The sequence below is a fragment of the Apteryx rowi genome, unplaced genomic scaffold, assembly GCF_003343035.1.
Source record: "Apteryx rowi isolate R43461 unplaced genomic scaffold, aptRow1 scaffold_828, whole genome shotgun sequence".
In the NCBI taxonomy this organism is placed as follows: domain Eukaryota; kingdom Metazoa; phylum Chordata; class Aves; order Apterygiformes; family Apterygidae; genus Apteryx; species Apteryx rowi.
Window position 1 is genome coordinate 248,671 of NW_020451125.1, and position 17,697 is coordinate 266,367.

The 17,697-nt window shown below is 36.1% G+C and overlaps 1 protein-coding gene across 1 annotated transcript in view; it reads left to right on the forward strand.

Moving 5' to 3' along the window:
- SNTG2 (syntrophin gamma 2) overlaps window positions 1-16,444 on the forward strand; it is a 180,830-nt gene extending 164,386 nt beyond the window's left edge. The window contains exons 16-17 of the mRNA XM_026089676.1: window positions 2,496-2,606; window positions 16,313-16,444. Of these exons, the coding sequence (XP_025945461.1) occupies window positions 2,496-2,606; window positions 16,313-16,444 (243 nt within the window). The remainder of the gene's footprint in view (window positions 1-2,495; window positions 2,607-16,312) is intronic.
- The last annotated feature ends 1,253 nt before the right edge of the window (window positions 16,445-17,697 follow it).

A 17,697-nucleotide genomic window follows, 5' to 3' on the forward strand; every position in this document is an offset into this window, starting at 1 on the left:
GGATTTAGATCAATCCTTGTTGCTTACCTAAAGGAAAAATACAGAATAAAGTTAAATAGATTAAAATGTAAAAATTTTGAAGACCTATATACACTTATTGTACATTTGTGTGAGAGATGGAGATGTCATGTGCATCCTCAAGCCTCTGAATGAGGCAGTAATGGGCAACTTGCACAATTCTTTCTTACTGCCCATAATTGCCAGCTGGAGTTGACTGTTCCAGGGTCATCATAACTTTAACTCATGCAGCTTTTACCATTTGGGGCATATCGCAGAGCTACCCTTGTCACCTGCAGCTGCTTTGTATGTGATCATAGAGGCTTTCTTGTACCTAGCTGCCTTAATTGGTTCACCTTCACTATTCTGTGCCTCCAGCAGCTCACCTAAAATAAAGGAATCCCAAAGTGTTCATTTTCTTCTGCCTTCCAGAGCCATCTGCTTCTTCTGTTTTTCACACACTGTCAACTGTTGGGAGAGATGATCACTCCAGCAATGCACATTATTGCTAAATTGTTCCTAGGTCCTTGTTTCCTCTCAATCCTCAGCAGTTACACTGTATAGAACATTCATCTATTCTATTTAGATCCAAACCCATTTAAGCTTTGAATACCTTTCAGGTGGTCTAATTAGGCCCTCTGGACCCAGTTAAACTCTATTCACGAATGTAAAATTTAAGCACCATCACAATGCCATAGCATAGTTGATTTTTTTCATCTTTTAAATTAGGAAATCTAAGAAGCCAACTGGGTTTGTGTCTGCTGGGAACCAGGAGATGGAATCAAGCTTTTTTTGCCTCCTGTAAGACTTTTTTTTTTTTTTAATAAGGCATTACAAAGTATTAGTAGGGTTGTAAAAACCATAACAGAATATTTTAAATTCATGAGGCTTTCCTCACGCTAAATATACATTGTTGTGTTTATCAGTTGACATTTGTTCAAGTGGTGCAATATCCACTACAAAGACAAAATTATTGCCCAATGAGACAAACTCTGTAATATCCCAACATTTGTTACCTTTCTCATTTTAAACATCTCTCAGTCAGATATTCTTCTTTTCTGCATTGCTGTAGCACTCAGAATGGTGGGATTTTAATCACAATTAGCATATGTGATGAGTGAATATTTAATCATTAGCATTAGCATCAAGGTATATAGTGTAATAGCAACAATGTGAAGAAATAACTTCCCAAACTATTAATTTGAGGGAAGCAGGGCTCCTGCTCTCTTCCAAGCTAACTATGTTCTAAATTAGGAATAAGCCAGCACATTCTTTCTTGAATTTACCAACTATATATGGCAGTAGTCTAATTTACAGAGAATAGTTCAAAACTCCCCAGAATATCAACCTTATCAGATGGTGGAAATAGTCTCAACTCACTTAGAGAGGACTGGTATTCCTTCTTTCTATAATTGCATGTGACTCACAGAGCAGCTATTCTACCCCAAATCCAATCAGCGTTATCTACAGAATATTGGACAAATTCACAGGGAGAAAGTCTGCTACTTCCAAGTGAAGGTATAGAGCCAGTCTACATAAGGAGAATATTTTGCAGTGAGGCAAAGTGAAAAATGGAACATATCAAAAATTTTCTGCCTGTTTTATGTGTGCTTTTGAAATAGCTTTCAAAGCATTTAAATCATGTTTCCTCAGTAGTGTCCAGGGACTGATTCACATCTCAACATGTGCATCAGATTTTCATTAACATTACAGGACATTAAGGAAACTTCAGCAGGAAATCTGGATGCAAGTTGTTAGTTTGTTTTTTTGAACTTGTTATACCTTTAAAGGTGATGAATAGAAAACATTCAAATAAATACAGAAAATGAAAGTGGTTTCAAAAATAATTTCCCAGGGTTTGTTTTTAAAAAGCACCCTCATAACTATTAAAACATCCTTTTGATCTAGGATTTGCCTAGTAGTAAGACCACATATGTAAGCCCGTAAGAGAGCTAGGTTTGGTCATACCCTAGAATTCTTATGTATTTGCAAACAGCTGTATAACAGAGAACATATTTTTTGTAGTTTGCAAGACCACATTAAAAAATAACAATTTCACATTTCCATAGCACATTTCAAACCACTTTACACACGTCAGTGAATTCAACTTTGCAACACCTGTATAGGGTATTATTACCTATGCTATGCAGATGAGCCCGCTGAAACATGAGAGATTAAGATATTGTATGGAATTGTGTTCAAACTGAAACTGATACAAATATCCTCATGGTTCATTCTAGAATTAAGCTTTTGCCATAGATGTTGATATTATTTCAGATACACAAGTGAAACATCTACATATCAGAGAATTTCTAGATAATTAGTTAGTGAATATTAATACTATATCTTTTTCTCTCACATATGATACAGAACCATTAATTTTATTTGCTGTGCAACTGGCTTAAAGCTTTATTTTAATACGTCAACATCTATCAGTTATCTATAGTTCTAGGTGACATTGTGTAACAGAGTCCTTAATCAAATTTCTTTCTCTTTAGAATGTGCTGTGGAGGTTTAAATTCTCTCAGCTGAAAGGATCTTCAGATGACGGGAAAACAAGAGTAAAGCTGCTTTTTCAGAATCTAGACACCAAACAAATTGAGACAAAGGTAGGCGGCATATGCTTTCTCAGTTTGGTAACAAATGAAATGGAATTACTATCAAGACATCAAAATTTCCATTTCCTGCCGCACACACACATAGTGAACTGCAGATCACAGATTATCTTTTTTTTCCCTTTTCTCTAGAAACTCCACAACAAATAAAAGTGGTGTAGTGTCTATAGATTTGTTGCACTATTTATACAAGTCTGTTACTGCATTGTGTTATGATAAACGGCATTTTATTATTTCGGAAAGATCATTTCTGTAAAGTTGTGTAGTCAACCTGTAAAAGATATAATATCTAAAAACTGATTTTAAAAAGGATAATGGAAAAAGAAGGCTATTTAAATGCAAAATGTATTTTTAAAGCTGCCATATAGTAGACAAATTTCTAAGCACAAAGATAGATGTTTACAATTTGCTGATAAAATAAAATATGGTATAGCATTTATTGCCTTAGAAAAGGAAATAATCTTCCAAAAGGCCAAGAATGTCCTGAAATCTATTGGTTCTACTGTGAGKTAAGAGTGCTCAGCGCTGTGCAGGATCTGGCATTAAGCTGTGATGACATACAGGCACTACTATATGTGAGGTATTTCTAGTGTCTGGTTTTTTCCCTCTAGAAAACATCAGAGAAAGTTGTGGAACTTAGAATTCAAATTCCGAACTGAATTTCAGCAGTTTCTAATTCAGGATTCCAGTTTGAATCATTATCTGTAGGTGTAGCTGTAACACTTGCATCTGGGCTCAGATTCTGTCCTGTGATCCCCAGTTTGATGCTGTTGTATGTATCGTCTAGGGGATGGGATAAAACTTCGATAAATGGAATATCAAGGCTGAGATCACTAATGAATAAAGAAGCTTGGAGAAAGATTCAAGAAAATATGAGGAAATGAAAAGGGAAATGTGCAGTCACACAGTTTTCAAAGGAATGAGAAGAATGAGATATGATAGAGAAGAGGAAGCTAAATGAGGTTCAGCTGGGATCTAGTGGAACAAAAGTCAGTGGAAACAAGCAAGCAAAAAATCTTAAGAGCTATGAATATTCCCAAACATTCTTTCCTGGGGTTTCACAGTTAAAGTCACTTGCCACTTGCAAGCTGATAATTTGCTCTAGTGACCACACACAAAGGCAGAACTGGTATTACCTGTCTTTTCTAATATTTAAAAAAAGTTGTGTGAAGAAAATCTCTGACCTTTTCTGTTTATCATAGAGATACAACAAATGCAATGTGTCTTCCTTTGTATATCTATACTAGTACACTATTCCAGAAGGTATTGATTATGTGACTGTGTTTTCCATCCATTATTTATAGATATAATTGTAAAGTTTGTCTGAATTCTTTTTCCAGAGGAAAATGGCTTTTTTGGTTTAAAAGGTTAGTGTTTTGTGGTGTCTCCTTGTCATAAAAGTTTTCAGTATTTCATCAGCAAACTTAACCTAAGTTATTATTTGGCTCTGCTGCAAAAGATAGTATCTACTATAAAATACAGAGTACTATAATAACCTGACCATAGGAGCAGATCATTTCCAAGTCATCCTCACAGTACTCCTTGGAGATAAAAAAAGAACTACTATCATCATGTTATACATGGTCATTTGTTGCACAGAGTTCAAGTAACTTGTTCAATGTCAGACAGGAAGATTGTCCTAGTGTAAAAACCTGAATATGAATCCCTGGATCCGTGTACTGAATGGTTAGATAACCCATGTGTGATAATTGGCTATGGCCCCTTTCTGTTGCTTTAATACAGAATCATTCCTTTAACTCTTGTGATAAGCAATAAGATTATTTTAAAAAACCCTGTATTTTCCATTCATTGTAATTATGTTTTTAATTGTTTCTCCTTAAATTTTGCTTTCCAGATAGAAAAATTGTAATTTTTATTTTTTATGAAAATTCAATTATTTTATTATTTGTAAAATAAAGATAAAAATGAGCTCTAATAATAATTTTTCAGCAATTTTTGTCCAGAAGTGCTGATTTAGCAAAACATTGAATAGTATTCTTTTGCATAGCTCTAATGAAAATACATCCATAATTCGCAAAGTTTTTGTGAATTTTTGTATGGTACTTTGAAATTTTCAAAAGGGAGATGGTACATGGTTATGAACTATGTGGATTCATACAGACCAATAACTAGACATTTACCTAAATGTACATGTCATTGCAAATGTTCGAAGAACAGAGGGAAAGCTCATTAAAGGTCAGAGGGATACTATGTAGCTGAGTATTTATCAAGATTTCAGTGACTGTACCTTTCACCACTGGCTCTGCTCTGTGCAGTGTACCCATTAGGATATCGCGTTAAGTGGGACTGGGGATAAAGCTTTGCAGCCTCCCCACTCCAGATTCGGTGTATGCCTACCATAGTTGTAAATGGTATTACTTCTTAGACTTCAGAATTAGAGTGGTCAGGAAATAAACAGCAATGATACCCGCAGTGTTGTACAATATCTACCTCAGTTTATCGTACTGAAAGAAAGATTTTATAAAGGCAGGTGGTGCTGTAGGGTGAAGTGCAGCCAATAATGAGAAACAGGAAATGTCATCAAATAGCAGAAGTTTCATTTCTCCTGAGTAAATGAGCCACTGCATGTGAAATAAAGCTCGATAAGGATGACTTAGCCTGTTCACTTGGCAGTAAACAGGAGAGTTAATCTGCAAAAGAATTTACCTGTTTAAGTCTAATTTTACATGCTTATAAATTCTTGGGGGGAGGGGGGGGAATCACATTTGGGAATTCTATTTCTGTGTCTTGGTGACTAGCTAGAGATATTTTTCTCCTGTAAATTTGAGCAAAGTGCTTCTTACTGTACATTTCTGTTTTAGATGAAGAAAAAGCATTTTTTCCTTTTAAAATAAGTGGTTTTCTGCTCAAAGGAACTAATAAGGCCTAGATTCCTAATATTTGTGTCTCCTTAAGGTCCCTCATATTCCCTACAGCTTCCCCTCATAGTTTCCCACTTCAGTACTTTCCCAAACTTACTGTACCTTTAATACTTCCAGTGATGTCTCTACCCCAAATCCTTGAAATCCCCCAAAAGTTAGTGCAATGAAACCATCCTACTCTCAAGTCATGGCATATTTTTGTCCATGCTGACAGTGGGAAAATAGAAAGCACTTTTTTTAGCTGGTTTGGAGGTATGTGTGTATTAACTGGTTAGATAACCCTTGTTTGATGGGTGGCCAGGGAGCAGCTGCCCCCAGCTGCTGGTCAGAACAGAAAAGGACGATGCTCTCCCTGCCTTTGCCTCGGCGTGTGGTGGTAACAGGACCTCTCAAAGCTAGCCAGCAACTTCCACCATGCTTCTACAAGTTCAGTTTCTTCAAGGTGTCCACCTCTTTGACAAATGAAGCAAAAATTGCACACATGCACACATATGTGATTTCATCGCTTCATTCCTGCAGGAAATCAGACTTAATGTTTTTAAAAACATACTGAAAAAATTATGTGTTTGCAACTTAGCACATGAATAGATCTTTATGAAGGGGTGCCTCTGTGGTTGTTTTGAGAGGGGGAAGACAGTGGTTAGTTATGAAGCATTTTGGGACCATGATGTTAGTGTGGAGTTTGTAAGGATTGTGCAAGACTGTTTTCCTTGAATAAAGAGATGGAATTCTTTGAGCTGGAGCTGCCTATTCATGTTTTTTTGKTGCAGTTACAAACACGAGTCAGAATATAGAAGATAGGTGGTTAAAATATTTTTAATGTTAGTTTTGGCAGTATTTAGAAGCTGGTAGAAGTCATGTTTGAAAAGTCCAGACTGATGTGTAAGATTCCAGAAAATGGGAGAGATTGTTGGGAAGAGATTATATCAAAATTGCTCCCTTTCCATTTTTAACAGGATAACTGCTCTAGAGAGAAACAATAGGTGTGATCTGTTTTGGCTTAGGCATAGTCCCACATAACATTCTTATAAATAATGTTGGTAAATACTGCCTAAATTAAGTTACTATAAGGTACACAAACAGTGATTAAAAGAGAAAATATAAAAGTAGTTTCAATCAGTTGCTTGCAAAATGGAGGGGTATAACATGCCTGAATTTCCCTGCTCCAGGTTCATACCCCTTTAATTTCTACATGGTTGAAGTCTGAAGCTGGAGCATGCTCAGTGAAAATTTTATCTTTGCCAGCTATATTTCCCAATTAACAAATGTGGGCAAATTTCACAGGAATAGTAAAAAATGACGTCCTGATACAAACCTCGTCCCCCTGCCAAATTTCAGAGTCTCCCCGAGAAACCTGAGGATACTAGAGTTTTTCAAAGCAAATGTCATGAGAGCTTTTCAATATGGGCAAAATAATAGATTTTCCCCACACATCTTCTCAGGAATGATTAAACTGTTTTGGCTGAAATTTTATTTACAAAAGTAATCTTTTGCAGAAAGGTGATATGGTAAATATCAACCAAAATATTCAAAATTTGGCAAAGTTATACATAGCTTATGTACCTGAATGCAGGATCCCATACTGAGAAGTGACAAGTAATCTTAATAATAGTAGGTATTCTTAGCCTACATGACATGTATACTGAGTTTTCAAGATTTAGGGTTTTTCTTCYTCTTTTTAACCAAAATTAATACTTCTAGGATTATATTGATAATTTATCTGCCCCAGTTAAGGAGTAATTAYCTGGAATGTAAGATTCTTTTTAATTGAGCCATATGAGCATTTTCCTTTTCTTCCCAGTTTTTTAATCCTTTTCTTTTYTACTCTGTAGAAAAGATGGTATTATATTTTTGCAATTCATTCACACTGCAAAGGTAAAGAGAGCTTATTTCTCCTTCTTCACTAAATTTCCTTTTTTACTAACTTGGTCTCAAATATTTCATCAAGGAAAGAACAAAGAAAAGAGACTCAGAATTTTTATTCTTCTGCATATCTTCCTACTATTTTGAAACAAAACAATGTGGATGACCTTATAAAAAGAATTCTCAGCATTAATGATTTGACATTTTTGCAAATGGTGTACTTTTTAGATATGAAAAATATTATTTTCAATAATTGTCACTAGCAATTAAAATTAAGGCAATGCTACTTTCAGCACAAGACCAACTTATTTTTGGTGGGAAACAGGAGCAATGGCAAGCCTGAAGACAGCTCTTTGTGTTCTGCTTATACTACTATAACATAATGTTCAGTAGAATGATCCACTAAGAGAAATCATGGTGTCACTTGATTATTGTGAGCCATAACAAAGCTTCAGCTACATTTTGTCCCATACACTTCCTGTCTGTTAGGCATATAACTTGAGAACCTTGTATATTTATCTTAGTACATACAGTTTCCTTTGTTCACTGACTTCAGACCTCAACACTTGTATTTTCAGAGAGTATTCATCATGGTATGCTTTTGCAATTAAACTCTTCAGCATAGTTTTGCAGCAAATCCCATTCTCTTTAAAACTTCAGCAGCATGGTCAAGGACATGTCAGCAATTGGGTTGCTTTTGTTAGATTTCACTGTATTTGTCTGACAGAATATTTATTCCACATTAGTACTGTTGAGAGATATGGCAAGTTAAAGAGAGTACAAGCAAAGCTGTCTCTTTAGAGCAACATTTATCTCTAATCTAGTACTCAAACCCTTCTGCATTTCTATTAACATGGGTCTTTTGTTGCTGACATCTGGCAGTTTACTATTGAACATCTTGAGAGCTTGGTAGTGATTCACAAGATGATGGTGGATAAGAGTTAAGACTTTGCCTGTGTGGCAGGATTGGACAGTCTGATTGCTGTTTGAAATTTATGTTAATATTTGCTGGAAGAGATTAATTTAGTTGGCTGCTCCTAGACAAGCATCTCTGGAACAACTTTTCAAATGAATTTCTTGTGCGTTAACAAAGTTTGCATCCGCCAGTGCAACATTTAAAAGTGTTACAGATTTAACAGGAGACAGTGACATTTAGAATCACTGAAGCTGGAAKTGAAGAGCTGTCTGACTCTTCCAGATCCCTGTAGAACAAGTATTAAAAATTTAAGTACAATTTATAGATAGAGTTGCAATTCATTTGTCACAGACTGTTGGCATCATGGAACTGGTTGTTACACTTGCAAGGTAAAAGCACAATTTTAGCTTATCATTCTGTTGTTTGTGCAAACGACAGACACAAACAGGAGGCCAACTAAAAGTTTATAGCTGAACAAACTTTCATGCCTCATTCCATTGCTGATAATTTATCTTTGCATATTTGCGACAATCTTAACAAGCTGTGAGCTACTAATACATTTGCTCTTCTTAACCATGATATGGCAAAGATCAGTTCCAAGCCCTGGCATACTTGTTGAGATTTAGAACTGTCAAAAAAAATAGCAGAAATTCAAGATTTTCTTCTGCTGTTTTGATGATTTCTGCTGATGAGACTTAAAATCTTAGCTATCTTTATCTGTTCTTTTTTTTCCAAAAAGTCTGATTATCGTTTTAATCTGAAGGACTGAAATAATGTGCTGAAGGATATAGTAGTAATATTTGTAGTTTTGTCAACAACTAATAAACAATGAGGCTTGCCAATGTCCTTAAAGAAGCCATGGAATACACAGGGCACAATAACGCTATCTATCAGTGTCTACAGTGTCTACCTGTCGTATTATGCAGGCTCGTGACTTGTTCAAATGGTGATCCAACAGCTCTCGGAGTAATCGATAAAATTAAGTGTTGTGTGGTAGTGGTGCAATGGGCCTGTGCAAGCAAGCTTTTTATGGTACATAATAAATTCAGCTCTTTTAGGTGGGTGGACAGAAAAGAGCAAGCATTTTTCTTACTTGGCAATGCATATGTAGTGATGCCAATCAGTGCAATGTGTACATATTTCATATTCTYAGTACCAGCTGACAGTTTTGCAGTCTCGTCCTCCCACTGCTTTAATACAATCTTTTATGTTCTTCTCTTGCTGTCTTTCTTCTAATGCCTTTGTTGTACTTAATCCACTTATTAGGAGATATACAGTAAACTGAAATAGCCCTGATTAGTGAAATATTAGACACACACAAATTCTTCTAAATACATATAGAAATGTACTGAGAACCTTAATTAAAGTAAAAACATCAATCACAGATGGGGCAAACAAGCAGAAGGGTGGAGTTAGATGACACAGAGTGCATGACATGATTAGTTACCCAGTGGTCTGCCTGGCTGGGTATGGAGAGAAATAGAGTATCAAATGAAACATAGATTATGGGAGCAATGCATTCATTTGAAAGAAGTGGCATCGGTGTTATTTTCTAGGAGAAATTCTCATTACATTCTAAAACTGAAGAAACCGAATTTCTACGCTAAAAAAAGTGTTCCAGATGGTCTATTGCTAAGAGATATATCCACCCCATGTCACCTGACTATGCAGCACCTGCATTTCCCCAAACCAGGAGGCAGTTCCTATCTTCCTACCAAATCCACATTTCCAAGCTAAAACCCTAGTCCTCTTCCCCTTTCTCTGTTGTAAGCTGCCTGCCAGCTGTATCCACTAGCACAATACCAGTCCTCTRAACAAGCTGTATCCTCAGCCCACACAAATCTGCACTCCAATTTCTGCTTTGGATATATGTGACTCTCCATTTCCCAACATCTGCCTCTGGTGAGCCACCATCAGGATTGTAAAGGCAGTCAGCATGGACATCAGATATCCCTCAGACAGCAAGCACCACAGCCTCACTCATACTTTTGATCCTCTGGTCAAATATTACTGTGATCAGCTGGATCTGTGAGTGCTTCCGATGTGTGAGGCCACAGAGGGAACCCTAGTCCTCTGATACCACCATCGTGGGCCACCCCTAATTGAGCCTTGCACAGGACACCTCCAGGGCTCTGCTCCTCTCTTCATATGGTCCCACATGATTGCTCACCCCCACAAATAACCTAACATAACCTGACACTCGGTCTTGTAAAGCAGTATGCCATATATGAAATATCGAAGACATGAGAGCGCTGGAAAGTGAATCAACTGGTAAACTGCCTGTAGAGTACTTACATGAGCCACCCATTTGGCTACCCTGCTCTATAACAGCTTCCCAAACTAGCATCCCTCTTGAAAATAATCCTCCAAATTGAGGGACCTGCAGTGTTAACTGGAGAAAATAAAGCCTGTCTTCACTTAAAACACAGTTTTAGCAATACTGCTCCTCTTTCAACTATATATAAGTTATATTAGATAGAAATAATAGCAGAAAATTAATATTCAAAAGGTAAATCTCATCAGGTTAGACAAGCTCTCTCATGCACACAGGTGGGGCTTCTCCAGTTTTGTTCCACACTCCAAACTCTAACAGAAGCAATGAGGAATCCACAAAAGGTGTGTTGGAAAGGACTGTCGCCAGGCCTGAGACATCCTTACCTTTGATCTTCTTGTATCTTTCTATGATTATTCACCTCACATTGTCAGGGCAGCCTGAAGTCCTGCCTGCAGTCTGTGTTAGGTTGCCTCTGATTGTTTGTCTTGATAAACAGATATAGATTAGATGTGAATAAAGCTGGTGTATAGAAATGAGCAGGTTTGTAAAGGACTCTTTTCTCAGCTCTTTGGGGCATTTGGTCAGTGTGTTGAATGTTCAGCAGTGTCACGTCAATGAGTTGCTAATGTGGTGGGTCTGAGATGGTAGAGGATGGAGCTAAATGGTGATAGGGGAGCTGTGACACAGCAAAGCTTTGTCTTCCTTGCAGGACATAGTGTACGTGCTGCACCCTGTGGCACTAACTTACTGTAGGACTATGGCATCCTAAGCTGATACACTAATATAAGCTGATATACTGTTTTAGATTAAGGGTTGTATTCTACTGAAAAATATAAGTGTGTACTTCATTTCAGTTTCAGAAAACTTGAACAATGAAAGTTACATAATAGCACTAGATTTTTCTGACAGTGTTTATATTAATTTGTATTTATTTACAGTATGCATCTATTCAATAAAATATATTTAGAAACTTATTTCCATACATGCTCCATATCTGTCAATCAAAATAGAATAAGTGGTTTGTTTATTATGCAAAAAAAAATCATAATAAAGATTATCTGGGCTTAAATTCCTCAAAGGATTTTCACCAACATTTTATTCTTCATTTTTCTTTCACAATGAGATCTAATTTTGAGTATGAGGCCCAAATGAATACTTCAGCAAGTGAATGCCAGTTATTACTCGTTACCTAAGTGTTCACTTTGCTATAAGTTCTCAAAAGAGTTTTCTTCTTTTAGGGTAATTATTTCTTAATCTGTTGACTAGCAAGCATGCAAGAGCAGAGGTTGAGAGAGTTTTGCCTTTTTCTTTAATGTTACTTTATTTTTTTCTTTTTTAACTAGACATGGATGACAAAAATAGTACATTCAGCTCATCAGTAATATCGGCTTATGGTCCTATTGTTTTTATTAGAGTGTAGGAGTGTTTTGTATTTGCCATTATTTTATAATCTTGGAAGTGTCAGTCTGTAATTTCCATTAAATTCATAGGGATTCATAGCTGTTTAACACATTTCAGAATGAGAACTTCTACAGTGGATAGTTTTATTCCAGTTAAGGTATATTATATCCTTTCTTACCTTTTTCACATTTATGCAATTCATAGGAACAACAATAAGCTTACCACAGAAATGGAGGTGCAGCATGACAAAAAAATATCTAGAGCTGCTGAGAGAACCAGCCTCTCTCTCTCTCTCTCTCTCTCTCTCGCCTTCTCCTCTCTCTTCTCTCTCTCCCTCTCCCTCCCCACTTCTCTCTCCTTTCTCTCTCACTCCTTTTTCCTTTCTTTCCTCCCCCTGCCTTTTCTTTTTTTAACAAAGCAGGCTGGAATCTTGTCAAAACATACTTCTTCCCTACATAAGCAGCTCTGTCTTATTTTAATAAAGCTGTAATATCCACCTGCCTTTCCCAAGAGTCCTTATAGTTTTGTATCCCGTCCTAGAGGAGACTACAAAGTTCACATTTTGATAATGCAGAAGCATGTCCAGTGCAGCATTTAAATCATGTTAAGGGTTTATGAACTTTTTTGCAATAAAATATACACAGGTAACAACATCTTGCTGAATATGATATTATGATAACGTTGCCACGGCTGACTAGAGACTGTGAGAGTTTCTGAGCAGTGGGAAGTTGGATAGCACTTTGAATTGCATTGCAAATACATGGAATGTTTTACACACCCTGAAAGCAGAGCTTTGCTGTTAAAAGCAACAAAAGATGAATATTAGTCGGTCTCCCAAGACCTGAATCTGATCTGGACACCTCATATAAGTTTCCTTAATTTTCTGTCATGTTTCTGTAATCCATTCTCCTGAGTTAGCTGCTTTCAGATAAAAGAATATGTGATTTTTATTGTGGTAGTTATAAAAACTAAAATGTTCACCCACTATACAGAAGGAAAACTAGAGGCACGCTGTATAACATATCTCATTATAATAAGTTGTTTTAAATTACTTATTACTTTAACTTAATAGTTAAAGTAATAGCATGAAAAATGGCTATGCATAATGCCTGAATTCAGCTGTTTTTTCTTGGAAAGCTATAGGAAAACTGGTCAGTAATTTTGGAGAACAATTATTGAATGGAATGGAGAGTCACTTCACTTCTGTTAACAAAGTCTCCAAGCTGTTTCATTGAGAAATTCTTGTGTTTCCAAATTCTGGAAAGAGTTAAAATGTGATTGTCTGATCATGAGCCACCCAGGAYTGATTATTATATGCATCTAAAACTCTCTACTTAAGTATGCTCTGCAGGACTTGGGGCTGAAAGCATTGTTTTCTAAGGCTTTTGTCTGCACTGAGCAAGCACCAGAAGGAAGACAGCTGGTTGCCAAAACTTTTTCTGTCCCAAGGCTATAGTGTCTGAGCAGGCCTTTCCCTGTAGCTTTCTTGGGTGTTTCACAGAAGATAAAGGCACTTGTAATGCCTGTTACACCTCGGGAAGAGCATATCTTGGGAGCCTGTTGAATATCATTCTATCACTCTTACTGCATAGTAATATTGTTTACTGCCACCTTATGTTGGAGAAAGTAGACAATAATGAGAAATTACATTTCTCTGAGGATAATAAATGTGCTTAGTGGGAAATAAAATCACTGAAACAATAAACTACATGTGCCTGAGGTTGTAAAGAACCTGTGCACAATTGATTGAAAAAATCAGTACAGCGTCTCATCTTCAGCATGAAGCAGAGCCCTCAAATGCTAAGTCTGATAAGTTATCTTCTCCTTCTCTCCCCTTTTTACTTTATTTCCCACTTGTGCCTGATGAAGCACTTCCTATTCTCTTCACAACTCCACCAGGACCCCTGACTATTTCTTGAAATGTAGTATAGTAGAAAGTAGAAAGGAATAGTAGAAAGGCAAATACCAATTTTTTTTTCTGCAATAGTTGAGGCAGAATAAGTATCCACAATTATTTGCATTCTCATATTTACAGCCTAGATAGTACAAAAAAATCAGCAATGATCCTATGTCTGTGATAATTTTAATCAAGGAAGATTTAACAGTTTCTTTAAAAATCATTCATAATTCCCAGTGAGTTCTTTTTATTCAGACTCTTGCTGAACACATCTTTCATGTGAAAACTCTGATTAGCGCTTGTCTAAGGGGGAAATCAAGCAATTTGTCCCATATTTAAACTGAAATATTGTGTCCAGTATCACTGTTTACTAGATGTGCCTTAACAAATCCAAATGGATTTTTGATTTCTACTGAGCCAGGTACAGCTTTTTCAATACAAAGTATATTTAGTTTACCCTGGGGATTCTGCCAAGCAGGAGCAAAGAGATATGGCTAATCTAATTTGAAGATTTTCCCTGAAGAAAGTTATCCTGGCTTGCCAATCTTGCTCACAAGTTGATTTCCAGTAATGAAATCACAGTATTATTTATTGTGTATCAACGCCTGAGTTAGTCATTGTCTACTGTCCTTGGGGATGTATACAGTGACCCAGCATTTTGATAATACTTTACTGTCATAGAAGAGGAGACAGTAAGATTCTATCATACAAAAGAGATATGTAAAATATTTATTAAAAATAATACAGCTATCTGTCACCATAGCATAAAAAAGATAGCTGTTATTTACTGCACAGTATGTTCAAATATCAGTATGTTTACAAGGACACCTGTCTTGCTATCTGTAGCTTCCAAGGGAATCAAACTAAGCATCTCAAAGAAAAAAGTCGATAAAATAAAGCCGTTGAAAAGAAACAAAAAGATATTTATCTCTGGGAGTGCTTAATCACAAGAGAGTTGGAAATAGGATAGTAACAGACATTGGAAAAAAATATCCCATGATGGAAAAATAAATCTCTCAAATGCCAAACATCTTTTGATGAACACTGTAAATCTGGACAAGATGAAAAGCAGAGTTTCTGATTACTTGTGGTAGTTAAAAAAGTCGTAGGTTATAGTACGTAAAGATGACCTCTATCATCCTGGTCCAATTTCAAAATACCTATGGTAACTCCAGACTTCTGGGTCCCTGAAAGATCAAAGGTGCCATATAAATGCACCATACTCTTTATGGCTGAAGTAGATATGCACAGGTATCTTTGTTTTCCAAAAGCGCTTCTTAGCAAGCTTGGCCTGATCCTGAAGTCATTACTCATGTGGGTAACTCTTATCCTCCTGAGTATTTCCAATAATTTCAGTCACTGATTCCTTGAGTACAGCCTGGGCATGTAAAGTGTCACAAAATGAAACACCATAAATAGCTGTTAACAGTTTAAGACATTCATTATTAGTAGCAAAACCACTCCTGCCAAGTAAATAGCCTTTGATCCCAAATTGGTGTGATGATTAGCTTTTCTTGAATAGTAACCTTGAATTYCAGATATACTGTTTGAAGCAATTTTGTTTAGAAGATAAACATAAAATACTCTGATAGGAAAAACAAAAGTCCAGTTCTTTGATTTCTTTTTAAAAGAAAGCATATAGAGTGTGCCATGATGAACTAATGTAACCAATGCCTTTAAATAAATTTCCCATTGAAAGCAAATGTCTTCTCTCCAAACCAAAAACTCTTCCAAATATCCACACAATATACTTACCAGGTGCAGACTTTACAAATCACAGTATAATGTAAATGAAACATGTTTTTTACACTATATTTGCTGTATTTCTGCAAAAAATTACCCCATTTCTGTCTGGGAAAACTGGGAAAAAGGAATGATGTAATTTGTGCACAAGTAATTAAATGCAAGTTATAGAAGTCAAGGGATTCGAGAACTGGTTGGGAGTAAGTCTGCCCTTCTTGCTGAATTAGGACATATGAATTTCATATCCAGCCATTATTTCTCTACGTTGACTGTAGTGTGACTTTACCTCAGCTTCTGTCCTGCCTCTGTCCTATCAGTTTGATTATTTGACTCCCAAGAGGCTGCCAAAGTATGTGTCCTCCTCACCCCCCTCCTGGCTGTATCTTGGCACCACATCTGCCCCAACTGTCCTTACTCCTTCAAATATTTTAAAATATGTTGGATATTTATTCTTGCAAGTTGAGTCTGCTTTCATTGTCCAACAATAAAGCGGCACAAAGATTGAAAACTAAAATGACATACTCATACTAGTGAAAGAGGTAAGGTTATATATCTTTTAAGAATAACACTTTTAACTTTACACTTTCCCATAGAGATTCAAATTTTCATTTAAATTCCATTGTTGTTTGCTGACCAGTCTTTTCTGTGTTTACATAAAATGTGTATAAACCTGAATATGATTCCCTTTTTTCTCTTTTTTCTTTCTCTTTCCTCCTCTTTCAGGAACTTGAATTTCAGGATCTGACAGCAGTTTTACACTGTATTCACTCCTTTATAGCAGCAAAAGTGGCATCTGTGGATCCAGTATTTATGGACAGCCAGAGTATTGCAAGGAAATATATGTACAGTAACTGAAATCAGATTATTTGTCGTGATTATGAAAAATAATTATTTTCTTAAAGAAAGTAGCTATTTCATGCACAATATTGCAACTTTGTGATTTTATAAGAAGCCTATAGTTGTGTTATCTGTAGTGTTAACAGTTTTCACACTGTTCATCGCTGTTGAATCTGATGAGCTAACAAACATTAAGTCAAACTGAATCAGTTTGTTGTCTTTGGCGTTAATCTAAAACTCAAAGCAAATATTCACTCTATAATATTTGTGGTGTCACTTCAGTTTCTGTTCTCATGGTCATATATACCCCATATGCTACATAGAAACATGAACCAACATTTGCAAAGTATGTGACCAAAATTTCAAGTTTCAATCCATTTTGAAAAGTTCGAGGCACATAGACAACTTCTATATCATATTGTGGAAAAGAGCTAATTTTTGACAAAAACTGCAATGGGAATTAACTTCTATCTTGCTTTGTTATATTTGAAAAAATAATTCCTCCATCCAGTTATTTTAAGGCCTGAGAATTAGCTCTGGCAAAGCACTAAGTACTCTATCTCTGATTGAGGAAAGGACTTAAGCACACACTTGACTCTAACCATATGAAGTAATCTCAGAGTACGCACAAGATAATACTAATTGTGTATTAAAATATCTTGTTAGATCAGCTGAAGAGGCATGCGTAGGATCCCACCCTAAGGARCCTAACTGTAGGCATCCTCTTTTAGAAAACTTGCCCTAAGTTTTTCTTTTTATTGATAAAACTTTCACGAATCATTCATTTATTCATTCATAGACTGAGTTGACAGTATCCTCTGTTATAACCCTATGTGTGATTGTGAACAGCTTCTTTAATAACTGTTTTGTTTAGAGGTAGATGCTTTAGGTGTAAGGTAAACATAACTAGACATAAAGATTTTGCTGGCCCATCCATCTACCATTTTTTTCTACAGTTCTAATCTTGACTCAGTATGCTTATACAGAAGCTAAGTGGGGTTTCTGCTTACTAAGGAAATACTATGGCTCTTTTTTTGACATATTCCTAATCTCCCTTCTGAAATCACTTGCCTATAATGGTTCCTGCTGTTGAAAAATTATTAAAGAAACACATTTTATTTTGGCTGATAGTCCCTATCATCCCCCTAATATCAAGTATTCCAGATTTCTGTGATAAAAGTCACAGTTGTTCTCTAGTGCAATTTTGAGGCAGCAAGCAAAAAAAGCAGACAAGTGTATATGGATAGTTCATCATAGTGTGTATGGACCCC